At 37.1% G+C, this 25,274-nt stretch overlaps 1 protein-coding gene across 4 annotated transcripts in view; it reads right to left on the bottom strand.

Moving 5' to 3' along the window:
- L3MBTL3 (L3MBTL histone methyl-lysine binding protein 3) overlaps positions 1 to 25,274 on the bottom strand; it is a 117,562-nt gene that overhangs the window by 41,082 nt on the left and 51,206 nt on the right. For all 4 annotated transcript variants that reach the window (XM_007450528.1, XM_007450527.1, XM_007450526.1 and 1 more), the window contains 4 exons: positions 15,363 to 15,439; positions 12,356 to 12,441; positions 10,486 to 10,596; positions 1,584 to 1,698 (listed from right to left, as the gene is read on the bottom strand). In XM_007450528.1, the coding sequence (XP_007450590.1) occupies positions 1,584 to 1,698; positions 10,486 to 10,596; positions 12,356 to 12,441; positions 15,363 to 15,439 (389 nt within the window). The remainder of the gene's footprint in view (positions 1 to 1,583; positions 1,699 to 10,485; positions 10,597 to 12,355; positions 12,442 to 15,362; positions 15,440 to 25,274) is intronic.

Here is a 25,274-nt window from a genome sequence, read left to right as displayed (position 1 = left end):
ATTGATACATTAAATTTTGATAGTCTGACAAATTGTCTTCCAAAATTCAGTACTAGTTTTAAAAGATGATGATACTGTTAAATAAAAGTCTAGAAACACTTTACTTTTTCAAATATTAAATTTTTTCTTTTATGTATTTTTGACTATCAGGTAACTAAAAATGCAGTAAGAGGCAAAAGGATTAACCAAAGAAGAAATGTACAGTAGAGAAGTCATTGGGTTGGCCAAAAGGTTTGTTTGGTTTTTCCCATAAGATGGCTCTAGCAGTACTTAGTTGTCTTTAACTTATTTCAAAACAATTTTGTTAGATTTTATGTAACAGCTGTCATATTAGCATGCATTTAAAAAAAGACTTATCAGAATTGGTGAATTTTTGTGTAGCCATTTTAATACTGAAGATGGAAGAAAAAAAGCAACATTTTTGGCATATTATGCTTTATTATTTCAGGAAAGGTAAAGCGCAGCCAAAATGCAGAAAAAGATTTGTGCAGTGTATGGAGAAAGTGCTGTGACTGATCGAACACGTCAAAAACGGTTTGCAAAGTTTCGGGCTGGAGATTTCTCACTGGACGATGCTCCATGAGACCAGCTGAAGCTGACAGCGATCAAATCGAGACATTAATTGAGGACAATCAACATTATACCAGGTGGGAGATAGCTGACATACCCAAAATATCAAATATCTAATCAAGCATTGAAAATCATTTGCAGCAACTTGGTTATGTTTATCGCTTTGATGTATGGGTTCCACATAAGTTAAGCGAAAAAAACCTTCTTGACCATATTTCTGCATGTGGTTCTCTTCTTAAACGTAATGAAAACATTCCATTTTTAAAACAAACTGTGATAGGCAATGAAAAGTGGATACTGTACAATAATGTGGAACAGAAGAGATCGTGGGGCAAGTGAAATGAACCACCACCAACCACACCAAGGGCCAGTCTTCATCCAAAGAAGGTGATGTATATATGGTGGGACTAGAAGGGAGTCCTCTATTATGAGCTCCTTCTGGAAAACCAAATGATTAATTTCAACAAGTACTGCCCGCAATCAGACCAAATGAAAGCAGCACTCGATGAAAAGCGTCCAGAATTAGTCAACAGAAAACACATAATCTTCCATCAGGATAACACAAGACTGCATGTTTCTTTGATGACCGGGCAAAAACTGTTACAGCTTGGCTGGGAAGTTCTGATTCATCTGCTGGTTTCACCAGACATTGCACCTTCGGATTTCCATTTTTTAGGTCTTTACAAAATTCTCTTAATGGAAAAAATTTCAATTCACTGGAAGACTGTAAAAGGCACCTAAACAGTTCTTTGCTCAAAAAGATAATTAAGTTTTGGGAAGACTGAATTACAAAGTTGCCTGAAAAATGGCAGAAGGTAGTGGAAAAAAAGGGTGAATACGTTGTCAATTAAGTTCTTGGTGAAAATGAAAAAATGTGTCTTTTATTTTTACTTAAAAACTGAAGGCACTTTTTGGCCAACCCAATAGAACGAGAAGGTAGAGGAAAAGAAAATATTAAGCACACTACGCAAGAAAATGGGAACATTTCTTTAGGTTATCACTGTGTCTCTTACTCAAAGGAGGCTGAAGAGGATGCCCGGTTTTTGAACACCAACCGACGGGGTGAATATCAGGAGAATCTGCATCTATCCAGTAATCATAGCAACTATTCCAGCCATCAAAGTGAACCTGGATAACAAAAAGAAATTAATAGTATAATTTAGGTCACGAGAATTCCTACAGTAAAAGTTTTGCCCACCATAACCATCTTCATTCTCTTCTAACTTATTTAGTACATTTAATATCCAGATAAATTATTTTAATTATTCAAATTACTTCATCCTAGTATGAGAAAAGAGGTACTGTTGGGGCTTCCCTGGTGGCGCAGTGGTTGAAAATCCACCTGCCGATGCAGGGGATGTGGGTTCGTGCCCCGGTCCGGGAAGATCCCACGTGCCGCGGAGCGGCTGGGCCCATGAGGCATGGCCGCTGAGCCTGCACGTCTGGAGCCTGTGCTCCACGACGGGAGAGGCCACAACAGTGAGAGGCCCGCGTACAACAACAACAACAACAACAACAACAAAAAAGAGGTACTGTTGAACTACATTATCTAACCATAATTAAATGTCTTGCCAAGGGCACTTTTTGGGTAATACTTCTACAGACATATTACATGTATCTCCCACTACTATAAGCAGTTTGAGTACCTAACATCTTCATATGAGCAACACTAAACACCCAATCAATATTATTGAGTAATGAATATATCAGGGAAGGGAGGGAGGAGGAGGGAGAGTAGAGAGGCAGGACCTTTCATATATATGTCAAGTCTCCTAGAATTATGCTAAAGAAACCTTAAAAAAATTCAGCAGATGGACACACAATTTACAAGATATGCCTCCATCAAATGCATTTAAAAATATTTTTTCTTATAAATAACTACAATATCTCTCAAAGAGATTTTACAGAGTGGTCAGGGCTACCAACTTTATTGGCCACCATGTAAAAGGGCAGTTAGTCTTTCAGGCATGGTTACTAAGGATCAGCTACATATCTTTCAAGTATCACATATTTTTTATCTTTGAGAAGGAAAGGATATACTAAAATGTTATATATATTTTATTTTAGATCAAGTTTGCCAGCTAGATTTCCTTCTTAAAGTCTATGAATCTCTTACTACTAAAAACACAATAGATGCCAGATGGATGCAAAAATCCGAACACTGAAAACTGAACAATAAAAGTTCTAGAAGAAAGCATACATTAATATATTTATCTTAGAGTGCAGTAGCCTTTGTAAGCAAGACACCAAACTCAAAAGCCATAAAAGAAAAGAGGCATCAATTCGAGTACATCAAAATTTAAATATTCACAATGGCAAATATTACTGCTGGCAAGATGGAAAACCCAAAAGATACCTGAAAAACCCATCTGTTAACATGTGACAATGTACTTCGTTCCTTAATTTGTAAAATCACCATATATCAGTATAAAAAGATGAAAAATCCAACAGAAAAGATGGAAAAGATACAAGTGGCTCATAAACAAGAAAATAAATTGTTAGTAAACACGTGAAAAGACAATCAATTTCACTTATAACTAAAAAACTACAAATTAAAATCACAGGATGAAATTCTTCGCCTTTCAACCTGCCAAAATATTCCATTTTGGTGACTTCTAGAGCTGATAAGTATGAGAATAAATGGAGGTTCTCACAGACCACTGACAGGAGTCTTGACTGGTGAGATATTTCTGGAGAGTTATTTGGCAATAATGGATCAACACTTAAAATATATCATCTTTGACTTGATAATCTAAATAACTCAACTCGTTGTAGTAGAAAGCAACCGGAGTGTCTACCATCAGGAGACTGGTTAAATAAATTACGTATATTTATACGATGGAACAGTACAGAGTTATTAAGGTATGTATATATGGGTTCAATATAATGTCCATTGCAATGACTCCACTTTCTCAAGCTTAGAAATTAATTAATCCTAGAATTAAATCCCACAGAATTCCACACCTGCAAGAAATCATGGATAATATTTCAAAGAGGAGAAAAGATCACAGAGCTAGTTAGGAGGAGCAAGAGGCTAAAATTCATGGATCCAAAATAAACTTGTTCATCATTCACATACATGGCATATAAAAGCAGCACTTAAAGAAAGTTGTTTAACTTGAAACAACCCTTTCCTTTCCTCTGATCAAAAATAATGTTCAAATAACACAGAATGATATTCATGGTAATTTTCTAAAGTTTATGCTATCAATGCCACCAATAAATGAGCAGTCATAATTCACAGCATTATAGTTAAGTTTTAAGCATTCTAATTCTCAACTAATCTTCAAGTGATAATGCTCTATTTTACTGGATACACGAAACTCTTACGTTTTCTCATCTTGCTATTCCTGAATTTCACTTCTTCTATACTGGAAGCAATGTTCCCATATCTCATGTCCCATTTGTTAAATTTTACAAAATTTAGCTATCTTCCTATAGCAAACAAACTCAATCCTAACAAGTAAGTGGCTCTCCAACCTGGATATACACTAGAATTACTCATGATTATTGAAAAGAAGAAAAAAAAAAAAAATGGCTGAGCCCACCAAGGAGGTTCTGAACTTATAGCTTGGGTTCTGTGCACCTGTATGTTTACTTAACTTCTAAGTAACTCTGCTGTGCACTCAGAATTGAGTCCCACTGACACTAAACGGGACACCACTGTACAGCAATATAGACTCCAAAAATCTTAATATCATCATAAATAATAGGGTTCTTTAAAAAATTTCCTCCCATATACCTTCAAGAATGTGTTGGAGCTACTATATCTGGTGATACCATAACCCCTTCCTACTTTTCATTAAAACTGACCTCTCAGTTTGGCAATGAAAAGTCATCTATCTTAGATGACAGATATACCTTAGTTACTGTAAATAAGTCTAACATCTACAAACTAGGTTGGCCAGCAATCGGGAGAATCCTAGTACTTTAAGGTTAAATTTCAGAGTTAAAATTTAATTTAGATATTATGAACAGAGGTAACAATACAATTCCCTAAGTAGCAAATGCACTTAAAAACCGCTACCTAATCATTTATATGTGGAATCTAAAAAATAATACAAATGAATACATATGCGAAACAGAAAGAGACCCACAGATATAGAAAACAAACTAGTGGTTACCAGAGGGGAAGAGAGAAGGGGGAAAGAACAAATTAGGGGTATGTGATTAACAGATGCAAACTACTATGTATAAAATAGATAAGCAACAAGGATATATTGTACAGCACAGGGAATTATAGCCATTACTTATAATAACTTTTAATGGAGTATAATCTGCAAAAATACTGAATCACTACACTGTACACCTGAAACTAATAAAATATTGTAAGTTGAGTATACTTCAATTAAAAAACTGCTATCTGAAATAATGTGAACATTAATAATATACACAAAATTAATATTAACCCTAATTAATATTCTTACTCTGGAAGCCCAGATGAAATAAATTTATTAAAGTTCATATAATTTCATTTCATCTTTGCTACTTCAGTCCCTGGCACATTAAGAGGCTGTAAACAAACAAAAAATCAGACACTCTAGTAATGGTAACTGACAGCTTTTCTCTTGCTGGGTCCTGTTTTGAAATGAAATCAAATGCCTGACAAAGAGCAAGAGAGGAAGATACATAAACGCACAACACGAAATATTTAAACATTGTACAGAACATAAAAAGACATCCAAAAATATTTATAATAGAAATGTCCCAGTATAAAAACAGTTAAACATAAAAGCAACTCAGTGACAAGGCTGAATTTAATTAAAATTCTAAAGAAAATCGACTATTATGTATCAAAGCATAGTACAGATGATTTAACTTGCACATATTTAAAATTACAGTTTAGAAAACTGAACACATTTTTTAACCTAGGAGTATAATTTGGACCCTTTATGAAAACTTAATACTCGTAACTGAAAATTTCAAGATTAAGACAGATACTATTTTTAGAAAGCACACTATTTCTTTTTTTAAAAAATGATTTGGTTGTATTTTCTGTTCAGGTGAAAGGCAACTCAGTAAAACACATTTTAGACCCAGGTGCTTATTTCTGCTCTCTTCTGAAATGAAAGTTATGTTTGAAAAGGTATAAACCCAGAAGGACAAATGGAGAAGGAAAGTAGCTGATAGGTGAGGAGTGGCAATGATGCATGTGGAGGGCAGAAGCAGAGGAGGGAGTGCTGCCCCACTGGTAGAGAGTGGGTGGGTTGCAACCCAGATGCCTAGAGAGGGAATGCAGGCCCAGAGTGAACTGGCTCACACTGCAGAACCCAGAAGAACTCAATATGGAGGCAGCAGGTATGTGAGGAGGTCTGGAAAACGACAGGATTGGCTCAGACTCCGAATATGGAGTGGTTAGACCTCCAGGTCTGATCCTCTATGCCACCCACCAAAGGAACTGCCCCTTCAGCAACCCGGAAAGAGTAGAGGTTTACTTTCTAGAGACATAAGCATGGAGGTTTTAAACTCCAGGACAATGGTGACAGGCAGGACAGAAAGCACATGGACCGAGTGAGAGCCTGTATCCTCCAACCCCATCCTCCTCCCTGCCTCACACAGCGGCCACCAAGTCTGCCCCTCCCTAGGGAGGAGACTAGAAGAAACTGGAAAGGCTCTAGACCAAGAATCCAGACGCTGAAGAATGGGGACCTCCCTATGAAAAGCTGGCTCTCTGCTCTCTTTTCCCACATGAAGCCCAAAAGCCAATAAAGCCCACCTTACTGACTAAAAACAACTAATGTTAAGCGCCTTTTCTTACTGTGAACAGCCAACCAAGGACTTGACATTTGAAGAGAGGCTCTAATGTGAAAGCAGAAGCCAAACTAACTCAAAGAGGAATTTAGAGAAAATAAAAGGCAACAGAAGGAAAACTATCACTGGTGTCCTCAGATAAGAAACAATATTGCTTCAGGAAATAAAAAGAGGATGCCGTTTTGAAAGGGGGGAAGGGAGAAGACTAGAAAATAAGAAAAAACTCTTGAAAATTAAAAAAAACATAGTTGTAATTAAAAATGCAATACAGGATTTAAAAATAGAGTGCATATCTCTAAGCAAGTAGAAAAAAAAATCAGAGAGGCATAAGAAAGAAAATATAAGAAAAATAGGGGGTCCATCCCAGAGGTTTAATACCAGAGTGCAGCAGGACTTGCAAAGGAGAACAGTGAGAGAGAAGGAAGTCATCAAAGCAATAATGTAAGAACATTTCTAAAAACCAAAGGATATGAAACTCCACAGTGAAAGGGTATTAGTGCCCTGCATGATAAATGAAAAAAGACCCTCACAACAAGGCACGTCACCACAAAACATCAGAATATCAGGGACAAAGTGGTCTTGAGAGTTTCCAGAGAGAAAAGGTACATCACCCAGAAAGAAGGAACCCAGTGGCCTTGGATGTCTCAAAAACTAACACCTGACGTGGGAAGACAGCAGAACAATGCTTGTAGTTTCTGAGGGGAAATGATTCTCTACCCCATCACAGTATGAATCAAGTGAAAGGCTAGTATACTGACATTTTCAGGTATGCAAAGAGTCGAAAAATATGCCTTTCATACACCCTTCCTCAGAAAGTTACAAAAGATGGGTTTCAGCAAGGTAAGAGAGTATACAAAGAAGTATAAAGCATGAGACTCAGGAAAAATGAATATACAATATAGCGTGTTAGCAAAGAGGAGTCTCGGGATGGATGCTGCGTGTGAGGCTGAGAGGGTAACCACGCTGATCAGAATAGGTGGCTGTTAAGCTGTGGGAAGAAGGGTTCAGGAAAAAAAGAAAGATATAGACGCAAGATTCAAAAATACACTTGGGCTTTTTTTTTTTTTTTTTTTGCGGTACGCGGGCCTCTCACTGTTGTGGCCTCTCCTGCTGCGGAGCACAGGCTCCGGACGCGCAGCCTCAGCGGCCGTGGCTCACGGGCCCAGCCGCTCCGCGGCACGTGGGATCTTCCCAGACCGGGGCACGAACCTACGTCCCCTGCATCGGCAGGCGGACTCTCAACCACTGCGCCACCAGGGAAGCCCCACTTGAGCTTTTTGACCAAAAGACTTGTCAGATTTATTGGAGCATTTGTTAAAATCTAGTAAGAACACAGACAATTTAAAATCAAAATACAAATTAATTACTGACTCTAGGAAAAACAAAGTATCATAAGAAAAAGACTCCTTTGCTCAGCAGTGAACAAGATTTGTTTACAACAGTAAACGTGGAAGAGTGAAAAAAAAAAGAACAAACACTGTGAAATAATTACTGAAAGGATAAGCGGAAGGGAAGGATGACAAGATCTAAATCCTGAACTACCAAAACAGGAAGGAAATAAATATATTTAAAATTGATGTATTCAGAAGTAGCAGAATGCAGCTATTATTTTTTTAAACTGCCGATCTAATGTCATAAGCAACAGCCAAAAGAGTTGAAAGTTCTTGCCTCTGGGGAACCAGACCTGGCGGTGGGGATGGAGAGGGCAGAACAATCTTACATTCTGTCACGAAAACATAAAAGACAAGAGCAGAAATATTCTTGTCATTTTTCTTCAACAGCAAAATATACCAGGTTTAAAAAAATTTAACTGTAATAACTCAGTGTGAAATATTATGTATTACATAACTTAAAAAGTTGATTTTATTTAACTTAAGAGTTGATTTTTATCCTTGAGAAACTTAAACTATTTTTTACACTACACTAATGACTTCGTCTCTATTTTCTGCTTTCTTGTCCTTCCTGAAAAAGAAAAAATAAGAGTTCTTGCTATATCATCTCCCATATTATTAGAAAAACTTCTACTGTTGAAAGCGTTCTGTATTTTCACAAGTCTCTGATGAATCCTCAAATTGAGTTACTGTCACCTGTTCACTAACCTTTTGTGGACCTCATAAAAAAACAGATATTTGTCCACCGGTTTATGTTTAGCTATGAAATTCATTCCAGTATTATAAAAGATGATTGTCAACTATATACCTCACTAGCCAGTTCTTTTTTGTATATTAAAGACTGACCTGATGTTGTACTGGAAAGAGAATTCAGCCAGAAGCAAAAAGAGCTGGATTTCTAGTCTAAAGTTTTCTCATTAACTAACTGAACCATCCACTTTAGAGCATTTGACTCCTCTGGACCAAAATCACAAAAGTAATATGTGTTCCTGAAACCTGGTAATTAAAAAGAAAAACCTAATCATGTATAATCTTAACAGAAAATCACTGTCATTATTTTGCTTTATTTCCATAACTGCTTATGTGTGTGTGTGTGTGTGTGTGTGTGTGTGTGTGTACACACACACACACATATATACACATACATACATATATATATACACACACATACATATATATATTCTTTTAAAAGACAATACCAGACATTATATATAGTATTAAACCTGAATTTCTCACTTGCCAAAATTAAATATTCTTCTAAAATATGAAACAGCATGTAGACGTAGAGTCATTTATTTTTACCCATCTCCCACTCTGCTTATTCTCAGTGCTAAATACCATAAACCACTGGCTCTGTTACATCCTCCTTGCAGCTTTTATCTTTGCATATTCCTTTTGGTTATATCTTTAACATAAATTCCTAGGACTGAAATTCCTGAATTAAAGGATAAACAACATTCTAAGACTTTTGATGCCTATCACCAAACTGCTCTCCAGAAAGGCTGAGACACTTTATACTTTCACCAGCTGTATATGGGAATAAACTTTCTGCACCCAAGCCAAAACACTTTTTTGTTTTCAATTCTGACCAATTTGATTTATAAAAATAATGTATTACTTAATTCTACATTTCTAAGGAAAACTAACAAGAAAACACACTTGAAAAAGATTAACGCAGGTCGTCCACTACTTATAAAATTTTCTAAAATGTTATATGATTATGCAATCTTAAAAACAGTGAATTAAATGCTAAAAGTTCTCTTTTATGGAAATACTACCTTTGTACAGGTTTTTCATGTTATTTTATAATTTATTTTCCTATATATTATCTCATTAGAGATACATGAAGATCTGATTTATTATTATTTAAAGAACATGAACTTAGACTCCTATAGCTTAGGACCGTGACTTAGTTCTGCCACTGCCCATAATTAATAAGTAATTTATTCTGCGCCTCAGCCTCATTGATCAAGCAATGACAGTAACATAAATCTCCCACACTGCTATCACCACAAATATCAGATAATGGAAGAATACTCCTACCCTGTAAAACTCCATGTAAATCTAATGTCTTGCTGCTCTCATAACTAGTATTATTCTTAACAGAAATTCTAAATGATCCTGTGAGGTAAGTAGAATGCACATCATTCTGGTTTGAGAGTGAAGTTAACGCTGAAGCCAGAAACAGATGAGAGCCTGAAGCTCCTCACCCGGAACTGCTACTACACTTCACTTTACCACATTTGGACATGGACTGAACCCATCTTCTTACATGTTTGTTTACTTTATGAGAGGTACTTGACTTTTATTAATCCAACTCTAATAAAATTTGACTTTATTTATAAAAATATTTCTCTTAACTTGTTCTATATTAAAAAGCAGGATATTCTGAAAAGTCGACATGCACTATACCCCATAAGAAAACACTGCCCTTAAATATTTTTTAAAAAGAACACGCTACTGGAAAATGAAGTATTATATCTTCTCCTGAATAGATTACCTTAATATGATGTATCTACTTTTTTCCTCCAAATATATACTTAAAATATTAAAAGTCAGTCATAATTAAAGAGAATACTTATGTAAAGTAAAAGAGTGGAAAAATACTGACTCACAAGGATGTGCGCAGCCACTTAATTTGCATATTTCTATGGCTTTACTACTTTAATTCTCAGACTTCACAAATTAATTATCTGCTAAAGTTTTCGTCTAAGATGTCTTGTAAAAAAAAAAAAAAAAAAAAGACAAAACAAAACCACAACAGAACACTTACTTTTATTCGGTGATCATCCATGTCTGCAACTGTTGCTACTCTAATAAACATGGGATTTCTTTTGTCTATGACCTCAAGCTTCATTTTTTTCTGGAATCCATGTGGAGGTTTCTGCCATAACAGAAAATTTTATACAGTGAGATTCAGAGGAAGGGAAGGTGAGCTCTATATCACAAAGACACAATTAAAAAAAAAAAAAAAGATCAGTTATTAAGGGAACTAGCTTTTCAAACTCAAGTTCCTAGAATGGCTTTGGACCTCACTCTCCCTATCGAAAAAATAATCCCAAATCACATGGCCAAGCCCACAGGCAATAGCAACAGCCTGAGCAACTAACTAGTCACAGGAGCAAAGAGAAAGCCAAATATCTTAAGATGAAATTCAAAATACTGTGGTTTTTTTGATTAGCCACAGGGATGACGAGTTTCTTCTCATTGGCTGGAGGTGTCTTGGCAAAAATCAACAAACATGAAAATTATTTTTAAAAAAGAGGGAAGAACCTTCAAGTGGCAAAGATGAGACACAGAGATTAGAGGTGGTAGTGAGACCAAAAAGCAACAGATGCCTTTTTAAGAAGAGAATTAGCAATCAAGACATGCAAGATGGAATTGCTCTACTAAGAACAAGAATGAGAATGAGGACCTACAGCTACCCACACCTCAATACTCAGCAAAAACCCATCAGCCTCTGAAAAATTTACGGGCAGAAGGCAAGGTGATTGCTAATGCGTGTAATAAAAGTGTTACTGTGAAAATCAAGTGTGAAAATTATGTAAAGGATGCAGAACAATTAATGCAAGGTACCTAAAGGCCAAATGAGAGAAATCTTAATTTTCTCTCTGATATCACTGTGACACTAGATATGCAGGCTGAGCTTGACGTAATTTTCTCCAGTTCAAAGCAAAGTGCAAAGCAGCTCTTCTTTGTACGAGGCTATGTTAAAGTTAGAGAGTCAGGTAAAATCCATAAATATGACATGACTCTAAACATTACTCATTTATAAATCCTGAATTTACTCTCAGATGGAATCATACATATTCTTTGATATGGCTTTTCTTCATGTAATATAGTTTTTCTCTCAAAAATTTTGATGTTCTTTTCTTATTTGGATCCATGCCTACTAATTAATTCTATCATTAAACATCCTAGAAATTTATGCACAAAAGGATCCATTAAAGAAAAATGTTGTTTATGATAGACTGTTCACATTTTTTTAAAAAAATAAAGTATTTAAAATATCTTTCTTTTCCTTTAACTTCATGGGAAAATACAAATTATAAAGATGTATGAGATTTAAAAAATTTTTAAATACATTTCATTTCTTATTCTTCCCTTGCACACAACTGAGGTTAACTCTGAATCTTAATATGCAAGAAGCAATGACCCTGAGTTAGAAAGATACTATTATAAAAACAGACGACCTTGCATTTTGGTAGTCAAACATGCTGATTTATAGCAATAAATGAAAAAAAGAAAAAAACAGCATCTCAGCTTGCCATAAACAAACCCAAAGGAATGATCAAATATAATTTTCATTATAAAGCAATATCTCATCCTGTTTGGTCTTTCAGAATATCTAGCTGGAAAAACAGAAGTGTGCTGTACAACCAACTCACTGCAAACCAATTCAAATATAATTATTTTCCAAGGAGGCTTTAAAGTCCAAAATGGAAGTATTTTTTAGATGCTAACAACAAAACCCCCAGTAACAATTTTGCCTTTCAAAATTGTAAAAATTCACAAACAACTTCTTTGGTCTTCTGTTTCTCTCCTATTCCTGTTCACCAATACTCTTTCTGTTCTTAAATTTCAATGACTGAACACTATCATCAACACAAATTAATCAAATATTGTAAAATATAATATCTCACCACTTTGAAAGCTCTTGCAGGAGCAGGTAAAGAATTGGTTTCTTCTAAGTATTTATCCCAAGAAAAATGTTTCACATTTGGATAACCTAAGAATAAAAACAGTAAATCCTATCAAATTTAACCAAAATGATAGTGAGAACCGCAAACTGACCTATAAAATTATGAGATATTTTTATTATCATTATAATGAAGAAAATTATGTTCATATTACACAAAATAACTTTAAACGGGTTACATATTCAGAGCTACTTGTAATAATGAAATCATTTCCATCTAGGTCATAATTTCTTTATTAACTTTTAAATGAAAATTTAATATATACAATTTTCATTCTCAGGTAAGGATAGTCTTACAACACAAAATACACACAAACATAAATACCCTTTAAAATCTAGCAATTTTACTTCTAATAATCTAGGAAAAATTTCATACGTGTACACAAAGGAAATGCATCATTGTTTGTAAATGTGAAAATGTAAAAACCAGTTAAATGACCATCAATATAGAAATGTGCAAAATATATATATACAGTAAGTGTAAAATAGAAAGCAGCTATTAAAAAGAATGAGGCAGGTTTATATATATAATATGTGAAATATTCCAGATAGTCATATTGTTAGGCCAAACAAATAAGTTAAAATAAATCATGGAACAGTATTAACAAAATGTCTAGAAACAAATATCCTTCCTCCCTCCCACACTCCTTTTGTTTCCTCCAGAGTCCAAAACCCAGTAGGAAGACATGAGTAGGAATTAATGTTGGCCCAGTAGGGTAGGAAATTGGCTACTTTATATAGTCCCCTTTATGGGGACTGAAAAAATAAGTAAATATACTGGAGACAATAGAAGCCAGATTTCTCAATGGCTAAAAAGAGAGGTATAAATATGAAAAGTGCAAAACCAGAATGAATTCAGTGGTGTTGGATGTGAATTGAAGCTAATGGTATAAATTCATGGTTTTCAATATCTACAAATGGATATAGAAATACACATAAATTTTTTATATGTTTACATAACTTTATTTCCTATGTCTACTGAGAGGCCGGAAGCAGCATTAGTCCAGTAGCAGTGAGCACACCTAGTGTCTAGGTCTTAGTGTCTAAATATCATTCTCTATGAAAAGGAACCATGGAATCTGGGAGAAATGGGTGACTTCAGGGTTGGGTCAGGGAAAGCACAAGATAAGCCTAGCTGTAGCAGAAAATAGGAAATTCTCCAAAAAGTGATTAAAAAAAAACATGGCAAAAGGACATAGAAACCAGCTTAAAAGGGCTCCCACTGGCCAAATCTGAGAAAATCTGGCCATAAAAATAAATAAGGTACTATAGTAATGGATTATAACCCACTGATGACAATAGTAATGTATGGGTCCATGCTGATATAAATAAACTGAATAATAAATAGGAAGATGAGAAAACTATTCTTTGCAGAAGAATGTCAACTAATTACGTACAAGGAATGATGGAATAAGAAAAATTACCGTTTAGCAACTGGCGGAATAATAATTCACACTAGAAATATCAACAGATGCTAAAACTAGTGAGTGACATGGGAATGAAGTGCAGGATATTTATACAATCTCAAGGTGTCTCCCCCAAATACTTATCAATTACAGAGAGAAAAAAAATGACATCTGTGAAGAAGCCTGGTAACTACCACCTTGATCAATTACTAGTAAAAAATCAACCAGTAATGACACAAACGGACATCAACTGCCACCTGAGAGGATGCAATGAGAACACAGCACTGTTTCTGTGATATTCCTGCCAAAAATGCATACCCTGGGTTCTAATTACGAGGAAGCACCAATCGTGCCCAAATTAAGTAATATTCTACAAAATGACTAATCTGTAGTCATTAATTCTCAAGTATATGGCGGTCATAAAAGTCAAGCAGAGCCAAGTGAAGGAGACCAGAGAAATATGACAACTGAGTAATATGCCTGACCCTTTGGCTATAAATGACATCACTGGTACAACTGACAAACTTGAATGGGTCTCTGGTTCAAGGGTATAGATGAGCCATTTACTGTTCTTGCAACTTTTCTGTTCATTCTACTGAATTATAAAAGTCCATGAAAGGAGACAGAAGACTTGGTAATCTGCCTCACATCAGAAGTCACTAATAATGCCTCACACTACCCCTTCCCAGGGTACCTAACCCAGTGGTGTGAAAACACAGCCAGGAACCTGTTGCTCACTGGTCCTGTTTATTTACTGGATCCCTGATGATCACTAAAAGGATGATAAGAAAAAAAAGATCATTATCAAACTGGGAAATCCAAAAGAATCCTCACAGCAATTCAGATGGTGATAGTGGCAATCACTATTCACCACTCCTAATATGACATAAGCAACAGGACTCAAGAGGACTGAATGGGAGAAATCTAGGCAGCAACACATTTGGGCCACAAAACCATTAATACCTTGCTTTAACACTTTGCGGTTTATGTAAATGCTCTTTCATCTTCAAAACAGCTCTGTAAATCAGTAAAGGACAGGAGCTTTTATCTGTGAACACAGAAGAAAACTCAGAAAGTGGAAGGGACTCGCCTCTCCCATCACAGGAATGGTTGGTTCCCTGAGTGAGTAAATGATCAGGTACTAACTGAGACACAGTATCAAGGAACTGGGGACAAGCCTAAAACTGACACCAGCTGGTAGAATGGAATAAGACAAGTATTTGAAGCTCCAAGCTGAGTCTTTATGCTTACATGCTGCAGGCAACAACCACACAACAGCTCCTAACAAACCAAGGAGGCATCCTTTCCCTGTGATAATGACAATCTTCATCACTCACAGGAGTATCCACAAGCAACCACATATACCACAGTGATGCTCTGTGTTAGCTAACCACCCCGTCATTTCATATAAGCAGTAGCCACGGCACATTAGTGATATGCTCAAAAACTCATTGCCTTATGATGAAGCCACAGAATCTGTTCTTTAGCACATAAAAATAAACTCAGATTGACATAACAAACAGCAGACCCATAATCAACACAAACCTGGAGGAGTAATAAGGGTTCTTCGATGTTCTTTACACCAACCAACTGGATGAATGTGTGGGCTAGAGGCTTCACACCTGTAGGTTATATAAATTTAAAAATCGTAATTATCAGGATAAATTCTCAAATACTAGTAAAAGTTCAAAAATGTTAGAGATTGTGAACACCTTATACAGAGTTCTATTTTTTACAATCTATCTAATTTGAAAAAAATATTTGCTATACCAAAGGATTTTTCACTCTTCCAATATATTAGTACCAAGTAGATTTTTATCAGATACATATCGTATAAACTTGATACCAGGGAAATAGTTTTTGTTCACACACAAACTGTGTTATATTCCACAACTTCAAAAATAGCAAAAATTAAAAGATAATAAATTTGTGTGAGTGTGAGTGACGGGAAGTCCAGGACATTTGCAAGGTTTTGGGCATGGCCACTAGAAGAGTATACTTACCATTTTTTGAGACAGGAAGAATGCAAGCACAGCCTGATATTCCAAACAGTGAATGAAGAGTTCTGTTACTAACATGTTTAATAAACAGGTCAAGAAGTAGATAATGAACACAAAAATTTGGAGTTCAAGGGCAAGATCAAGGCTAAAAACACATATTTAGGAGTCATCAGCATTTGGGATGAGCAGAGATGAGCAGAGACGAGACCATCCAGAAAATGAGTACAGAGAACAGAAAAGAGAAGAGACAAAGAAGTCCAAGAAGGAATGACTAGTAAAGTAAGAGAGAGAAAGAAAGATGAAATCGATTGGGTCAAATGCTACTGCTAGGTCAAAGAAGAGACAAACAAGAACTGATCACTGGATTTACCATCATAAATGTCATTAGTATAGTTGAAAACAGTTGTTTTGGTGGAGCTGGGAATGCGAAAGGGCAAAAGCCTTTTGCTTGAAATGAAAGCAGCAAATATAACTGAGCTCTCTTTCCTAGGGAGGGTTGAAAAGAGTGAAAAGAGTGGGTTTCAGAGAGAGTGGAAGGAGGAGATTGGTTCAAGCTGGCAGAGTAGAAGGATGTGCGCTCACTCCCTCTTGCGAGAGCACCGGAAGCACAACTAACTGCTGAACAATCATCGACAGGAAGACACTGGAACTCACCAAAAAAGATACCCCACACTCAAAAACAAAGGAGAAGCCGCAATGAGATGGTAGGAGGGGCACAATCACAATAAAATCAAATCCCGTAACTGCTGAGTGGGTGACTCACAAACTGGAGAACACTTATATCACAGAAGTCCACCCACTGGAGTGAAGGCTCTGAGCCCCACGTCAGGCTTCCCAACCTGGGGGTCCGGCACCGGGAGGAGGAATTCCTCCCGGAGAATCAGACTTTGAAGGCTAGCGGGATTTGAGTGCAGGACTTCAACAGGACTGGGGGAAACAGAGACTCCACTCTTGAAGAGCACACACAAAGTAGTGTGCGCATCGGGACCCAGGGGAAGGAGCAGTGATCCCATAGGAGACTGAACCAGACCTACCTGCTAGTGTTGGAGGGTCTCCTGCAGAGGCGGGGGGTGGCTGTGGCTCACTGTGAGGACAGGACACTGACAGCAGAAGTCCTGGGAAGTACTCCTTGGTATGAGCCCTCCCAGAGTCCACCATTAGCCCTACCAAAGAGCTGGTAGGCTCCAGTGCTGGGTCGCCTCAGGCCAAACAACCAACAGGGAGGGAACCCAGCCCCACCCATCAGCAGACAAGCGGATTAAAGTTTTACTGAGCTCTGTCCACCAGAGCAACACCCAGCTCTACCCATCACCAGTCCCACCCATCAGGAAGCTTGCAGAAGCCTCTTAGATAGCCTCATCCACCAAAGGGAAGACAGCAGAAGCAAGAAGAACTATAATTCTGCAGCCTGTGGAACGAAAACCACATTCACAGACAGAATGAAAAGGCAGAAGACTACGTACCAGATGAAGGAACAAGATTAACCCCCAGAAAAACAACTAAATGAAGTGCACATAGGCAACTTTCCAGAAAAAGAATTCAGAATAATGACAGTGAAGATAATCCAGGACGTCGGGAGGGGGGGGAATGGAGGCAAAGATCAAGATGCAAGAAACGTTTAACAAAGACCTAGAAGAATAAAAGAACAAACAAACAGAGATGAACAATACAATAACTGAAATGAAAAATACACTAGAAGGAATCAAGAGCAGAATAACTTAGGCAGAAGAACGGATAAGTGACCTGCAAGACAGAATGGTGGAATTCACTGCTGTGGAACAGAATAAAGAAAAAAGAATGGAAAGAAATGAAGACAGCCTAAGAGATCTCTGGGACAACATTAAACACAACAACATTCACATTATAGGGGTCCCCGAAGGAGAAGAGAGAGAGAAAGGACCAAAGAAAATATTTGAAGGGATTATAGTCAAAAACTTCCCTAACATGGGAAAGGAAATAGCCACCCAAGTCCAGGAAGCGCAGAGAGTTCCAGGCAGGATAAACCCAAGGAGAAACATGCCGAGACACACAGTAATCAAACTGACAAAAATAAAAGACAAAGAAAAATTATTGAAAGCAACAAAGGGAAAATGACAAATAACCCACAAGGGAACTCCCATAAGGTTAACAGCTGATTTCTCAGCAGAAACTCTACAAGCCAGAAGGGAGTGGTATGATATATTTAAAGTGATGAAAGGTAAGAACCTACAACCAATATTACTCTACGTGGCAAGGATCCCATCACCCTGACACCAAAACCAGACAAAGATACTACAAAAAAAGAAAATTACAGACCAATATCACTGATGAATATAGATGCAAAAATCCTCAATAAAATACTAGCAAACAGAATCCAACAGCACATTAAAAGGATCAGACTATACTACAAAGCTACAGTAATCAAGACAATATGGTACTGGCACAAAAACAGAAATATACATCAATGGAACAGGAGAGAAAGCCCAGAAATAAACCCATGCACCTATGGTCAACTAATCTATGACAAAGGAGGCAAGGATATACAATGGAGAAAAGACAGCCTCTCCAGTAAGTGGTGCTGGGAAAACTGGACAGCTACGTGTAAAGAATGAAATTAGAACACTCCCTAACACCATACACAAAAATAAACTCAAAATGGATTAAAGACCTAAATGTAAGACCAGACACTATAAAACTCTTAGAGGAAAACATAGGAAGAACACTCTTTGACATAAATCACAGCAAGATCCTTTTTGATCCACCTCCTAGAGTAATGGGAATAAAGACAAAAATAAAAAAATGGGACCTAATGAAACTTCAAAGCTTTTGCACAGCAAAGGAAACTACATACAAGATGATAAGACAATCCTCAGATGGGAGAAAATATTTGCAAATGAATCAACAGACAAAGGATTGATGTCCAAAATATATACACAGCTCATGCAGCTCCATATTAAAAAAACAAACCACCCAATCAAAAAATGGGCAGAAGATCTAAATAGACATCTCTCCAAAGAAGAAATCCAGATGGCCAAGAAGCACATGAAAAGCTGCTCAACATCACTAATTATTAGAGAAATGCAAATCAAAACTATAATGAGGTATCACCTCAAACCGGTTAGAATGGGCATCATCAGAAAATCTACAAACAACAAATGCTGGAGAGGGTGTGGAGAAAAGGGAACCCTCCTGCACTGCTGGTGGGAATGTAAATTGATACAGCCACTATGGAGAACAGTATGGAGGTTCCTTAAAAAACTAAAAATAGAATTACCATATGACCCATAATCCCACTACTGGGCATACACCCAGAGAAAACCATAATTCAGAAAGATACATGTAGGGCTTCCCTGGTGGCGCAGTGGTTGGGAGTTTGCCTGCCGATGCAGGAGACATGGGTTCGTGCCCTGGTCTGGGAGGATCCCACATGCCGTGGAGCGGCTGGGCCCATGAGCCATGGCCACTGAGCCTGCGTGTCCGGAGCCTGTGCTCCGCAACAGGAGAGGCCACAACAGTGAGAGGCCCGTGTACCACAAAAAAAAAAAAAAAAGACACATGTACCCCAATGTTCATTGCAGCACTATTTACAATAGCTAGGTCATGGAAGCAACCTAAATGCCAATCGACAGGTGAATGGATAAAGAAGATGTAGTACATATATACAATGGAATATTACTCAGCCATATAAAGGAACGAAATTGGGTCATATGTAGAGACATGGATGGATCTAGAGACTGTCATACAGAGTCAAGGAAGTCAGAAAGAGAAAAACAAATATCGTATATTAACGCATATATGTGGAATCTAGAAAAATGGTACAGATGAACCAGTTTGCAAGGCACAAACAGAGACACAGATGTAGAGAACAAACATATGGACACCAAGGGGGGAAACTGGGGGGGCAGTGGTGGTGGTGATGGGATGAACTGGGAGATTGAGAGTGACACATATACACTAATATGTATAAAACAGATAACTAATAAGAACTTGCTGTATAAAAAATAAAATAAATAAATAAAATGGAAAGCCAAAAAAAAAAAAAGAGAGAGAGAGTGGAAGGAGATGGGAATAGCTAACTCAGAAAATACATTTAAGGGGTTGTGTTTTAAAAGGAAGCAGAGAAATGAGAAATTAGAAAAAGGGAGGTTGTTGGTTTTTTTTAAATTTGGGACTTACTTAGGGGAAGCTGGATTAGGCATATATGGAAATCTCTGCACATTAAGTTTGGAATTACTTCAAAATAAAACTTTGTTTTAAAAGATGGGAAATATTACTTCATTTATTCAAGACATATATGCTGAGCGACTACCATGATCAGGGCACTGTTCTAGGTGCTAGGGCTACAAAAACTATCAAAACAAACAAAAATCCTTTCTCCTGCTTGGGTACCGTAGGAATAATTCAAAAGAGAGGGATGACCTATCAATGCAGAAGAGAACTCACTCTGTGCAAGGGAACAGAAAAGCATGAGAGCAGGGGGACATCACGCACAGTTAGAGAGAAGGTTCCACAGAGATCAGAAAGGTGGGGAGACAACATGGTGGGAGCATGTGGACCTCTCTTTTGACCATGTCTATTTTGTCAGTGATACAGGAAGCAAGCTTATCAACTGAGTGGGAGAAAACGAGAGGGGTTGTAAAAGATTTGAGGGAATAAAAAGGGGGGTGAAATTTACTGGAAGAATAGAAAAGGACATGTAGCAGGATTATGGGGCAGGACTAAGGGCCTGGTTGAGGTTAGCAGTCATGAAAGTGAGTTAGGCCAGTCAGCATGTTGCGTCTTTCTCCAGCTATATTCAACCACTCAGGCACAGGCAGAGAGTAGGCAGAAAGTCAGATTCAACCAGAATTGGGGTTTTGCCAGGCAAACACAATATAAGGAAGTAGAGGCTATACTTACAAGGGAGTAGTTATTAACAGTATTACAAAATATACAAGCATCTAGAGGATATTACAATTAAAACCTTAAAAAAAAAAAGCTGGTAGAACATTTCCCATCTGTGTTCTCAAAGATGATAGGAATCATGAAGTTTAAAGAAAAATGTCAGGACCCTATGATCAAATATTTGAGGAAAATAACACATCTCCCTCGTAGAGATTTACAAAATACACCATTGGCATATTAAACACTGAAGTTATTCTACATCAGGCATACTTCACCTTATTTCACTTTGCTTTACTGTGCTTTGTAAAGATCACATTTTTTACAAACTGAAGGTTTGTGGCAACCCTGTGTTGTCAGAAGATGGTTAGCATTTTTTATCAATAAAGTGTTTTTTAATTAAGGTATATACATTGCTTTTTTAGACATAATGCTATTGCACACTTAACAGACTACAGAGAACTTTCTAGGAAATGCTGTAAGTGAACTAACATCCAGTCACCACTTTCCAAGTCAATCTTTCCAAGTGAGCAGCTCTGACCAGTAACACAAGATGAGCTGATGGAACCCCAATTTAATGCTGATTTTTCTCAAAATTATTTCAGTAGAAAATACCTTTAAATTTATAGTTGAAGGGTTTTATTCACTTATTAAATATCTCCTACCCACCCTCCCTTACACTATTATTTTTCTTAATCTATATACGGTTACATGTGTATGTGTATGTCATTATTTTAGAAATGTGAAAGGAAGTCATAATGCCTCCCAGTTCACATGGCAACTGGTACATTTCTTACACTATACATTTTCATAAAAGATATTTTAATACCCAATTCCTTCCGAGGCATTATTATAAATTGTATAAGCAAAACAATGGAGCTCGATTTCCAGCTGTACTATTCTTTCCTAGACAATTATTTGGTTATGGATTATTAGTAATGATGCAGCCTTTATTTTAGGGAAATTTTTATTTTATTCTAGGGAAAGCTGTTAATTGATATAGGGATCCTTAAAAATGAAAAAATAAGTAGATAATACTTTCATTTTTTCCTTCCCAATTTAAGAGAACTATCAAGTACTTCTAATTATCTGTCAGGTTCATGTTGATTGAAATACAAGCATTAGACATAATTAACTCTTTTGATTTTACTGGATTTCTCTATAAATTATGAGTAAGGAAATTACTGTAGCATATTTTGGCCACTCATTCCTGTACTGCCTGAATCTTATATAAGGTTTTAATATTATTTAAATATTGATCAAAGTCAGCGTCTAAAATAAACCAGGAAACTGTCTCAATAATGAAAATAGCCCTATTTTTATCTAGTTTACTTATAGCTCCTCAATAAACAAACAACACTTCGTTCAGAAGTTGGAAGGCTGTGAAATCCTTTGTTACTACTGAAACACAAGTCATCTCTTAGTCCCATCTAGTGTTCAGAAGCAGAAATGTAACCAAGAAAAAATATATTGAAGAACAACTAATGGTGAGAAGTTTGGCAAATTGTTGCTCCCTGTGCCTTTCCTTTCTTTCTTTGGGGTTTTTATGTGTATTGTTAAAGAACTCCATCTCCAAAAAAAAATTTTTTTAAGTCCACTTCACAAGTAAGTGCAAATTATTTATGAAGGCTGCTAAGATCCAATCAGAACTAGACTGGTAGATAATAACAGAAATAATAATTCATGAAAAATCCATGTTGGTAATATAAAGCGAGCAAACATTAAGATCCTCATTTTATGGAAACACTGAGAGGTTAAGCGATTTGGGGTTAAAAAGAAAGGGACCCTGGTTCTATCAGTCACAGCCAAAAGCTAAACGAAAGTAAGGCACACACGCTGGGCTGGAGCCCAGATCTCGGCAGAGAGTCAAACAAGAACATTTCAAGACGCTCACTTAAGGAAAACCTCAAAGTCTTCATTCAAGCAATGGTTTAGATTCTCTGAAGAAATACAGCACACTTGGCCTCTCTCACTCCCTAAATCCAGAGCATGACGACTGTCAATTTATTTCCCAGGGCCCACTTTCCTGGTTCCCACTCTGCGCTAACTCTTCAGGGCTTCCAACACTCTGTTTTACTACTAAACCCCAAACCTCATCATACGGAGTCATCATAGTTCTTTTCATCCCTAATTCATTTCCAAACCCATTCCCCACAGTGGCTGTTTTCAATATTCGTAATTTGCTTCAAGATTAAAACCTGATTTCACTAACACTGTGACTACTAGGAAAAGATAAAGGAGGTGCCACCTCATCACTCTAGAGTCAATTTTCCTTTCATGTCTTCATTTCCTCCATGAGTGAGAATAAAACTTATTTCTTCCCAAGGCCAGCCCCTCCTACAGGATGCGGTATCCTCAATTATTCAGTCTCAGATATCTCCCCTCTCCCTCTACAGTGGCTTCCTTCCTTCAACTAACCTCAACACTCTCTGTGTACAGGAAACCCTCCTTAAGGGTTGACTCCCCCTTCAGGCAATAATCCACTTTCACCTTCAGGGCCAAACTTCTCTGCTTGATGTCCTTTACAGCTATCTCTTTAACTTTTTGCAAACTGGTTTCTGTTTCTAAAATTCTTATTTTAATCCTCGAACCACCTTGTGAGATAGGGACTATTTAATCCTTTCTGCAAAGGGGACAACTAAAGCTTAGAGGAGTTAAGTCACTTACTGAATCCCCGGGCTGCCATACCCCAAACATACCATTTTTGCCCCATGGGCTTAAACATAAGCAGTGCTTTCCGGGAATATTTCATCCCAACATCTAAGTACTAATTCCTATCATTCTTCATGGTCCAGTTCAAATCCCATGTCCCCAGGAAGACCTTCCCGAGAACCCTCCAGTGAGTCCGTCAGTCTTTCCTTCCATTTGCCACCAGAGACAGCAAGCAGTTGGTTCTATTAAGCACTAACCACCATCAACTCTGCAGCCAAGACAGTAGTGTTGCGTTTCTCTCCGTTCCCAGACACTGAGCCCCTCAAGACTGAAGTGCAGAGCTACCTAGGTCCCTGTCATCTCTGTGACTCATCACCACCATCAAGGGTTGCTTTCCAAATTTAATGGTTGATGACAAACCTGTTAACTTTGACAATGCTCTAAGAAACTGACAACACAATGCAGCTTTTCAACATTATTTTGGGGAGACACATAAAACTAATATTACTCTCAATGTACAAATGTGAAAGAGCCCCATCTCTAAAAAATAATAGAAGTTTGCAATCCACTTGGAAACAACAGTAAAAGGTCCCAGCCCCATATTTGTTCTAATTCACTAACTCAATGCTTCTCTTTTTCATAGATCTGTTTGATGATTTTTCAGCCTAACTCACTGGGATATTGGACTGAAATTCAAAGACGGCTGAAGTGGCAACCTCATGCTAGTCAACAGTCACCCAAGTCCTGTTGTCATGGCTTCCTGGTTCCCAAAAGACAAGGTCACGTGAAAATAACATTTGTTTTGGGGGGTGGGGTTGGGTCACATATTGTTATTAGAAGCCACAGGCTGCGCCGGGAGGATGGTGGCATCCTCACTGGGAGGGCTTTCCTTCTGCCATCCTTAAAGTTCTTTCCAGTATACCAATATTCTGTGATATTTAGGATTATTCCTAAGTCTAATCACTGTCAAGGGGATAGAATTAAACGACTACCAACTATCAGTAATAAAAGCACAGAGGAAACCCAGAGGTAAACCAATTATTATTCTAATATATGTATATTATTTCCTTTCATTAAAAACGACTTCAATTCTACATAAATTTAAATCCCCCGTAGCACTCCTCTTTAGAAGGAAGAAATGTTTTACTGCAATTAAACATGCAGTGCCACAAATGTGTGTGTGTGTGTGTGCACGCACGCGTGTGTGTGCATGCGTGCGTGAGCGCTTTCAAATTCCCACTAAGGTAAAAAGAGATAAGATCACTGTCCAATTCAAAGGGGAAAAATCTCATTTCCAAACTATTTTAAACTGGGAAAGCAATCCAATTTGTATCCTCAATTACATAGCTAAGTAATTTATGCAGATACAAACCATTCCAAAATTCGAAGATCAAAGAACATAATATTTAATAAGGCTGGATAAATTCCAGTGCACTTAAGCAATTTTCAATGTGCCTTAATTGTATATTGAGGCAGAGAACACACCGTTATTCTTTTTCTGACAATTAACAAAATATAACTTCAAGAGTTAGAAGTATAAGTCTATCCTCAAAGTACGTTCCATTCTAAAAATAATTTGGTTGTGCTCATAAGAGTGCAAAATCAGAGCTGAAAGAGATCCATTTTCCCCCTGCTCTTTCTAATAAGAACCCAAGATGCTTCCTAGTCCCTAGGCATTTGCCATCAAAGAAAAATGTGACAAATTCTTCTAGAATTCCTCATTACTTTTTTCCAGAAGAATGTTTTTAAAGGAAATGCATCTTACGTCAAATAAGCAACTTAACTTTTAAACCCTGTAATACTTATAAGACCATAAAAATAACCGAAACTAACATCCATTCATTTTGTTTAAATCAGGCAGAAGCTCTAAAAAAAATTCTCCCTAAATGAATCAGAACTTTAAAAACAAAAAGCTCTCATTTCAACAAATTCTAACTACTGCTTT

Source organism: Lipotes vexillifer, unplaced genomic scaffold, assembly GCF_000442215.2.
Source record: "Lipotes vexillifer unplaced genomic scaffold, Lipotes_vexillifer_v1.1 scaffold537, whole genome shotgun sequence".
In the NCBI taxonomy this organism is placed as follows: Eukaryota; Metazoa; Chordata; class Mammalia; order Artiodactyla; family Lipotidae; genus Lipotes; species Lipotes vexillifer.
The sequence above is the reverse complement of the archived record's forward strand: the minus strand, read 5'-3'. Positions and strand labels throughout refer to the sequence as shown.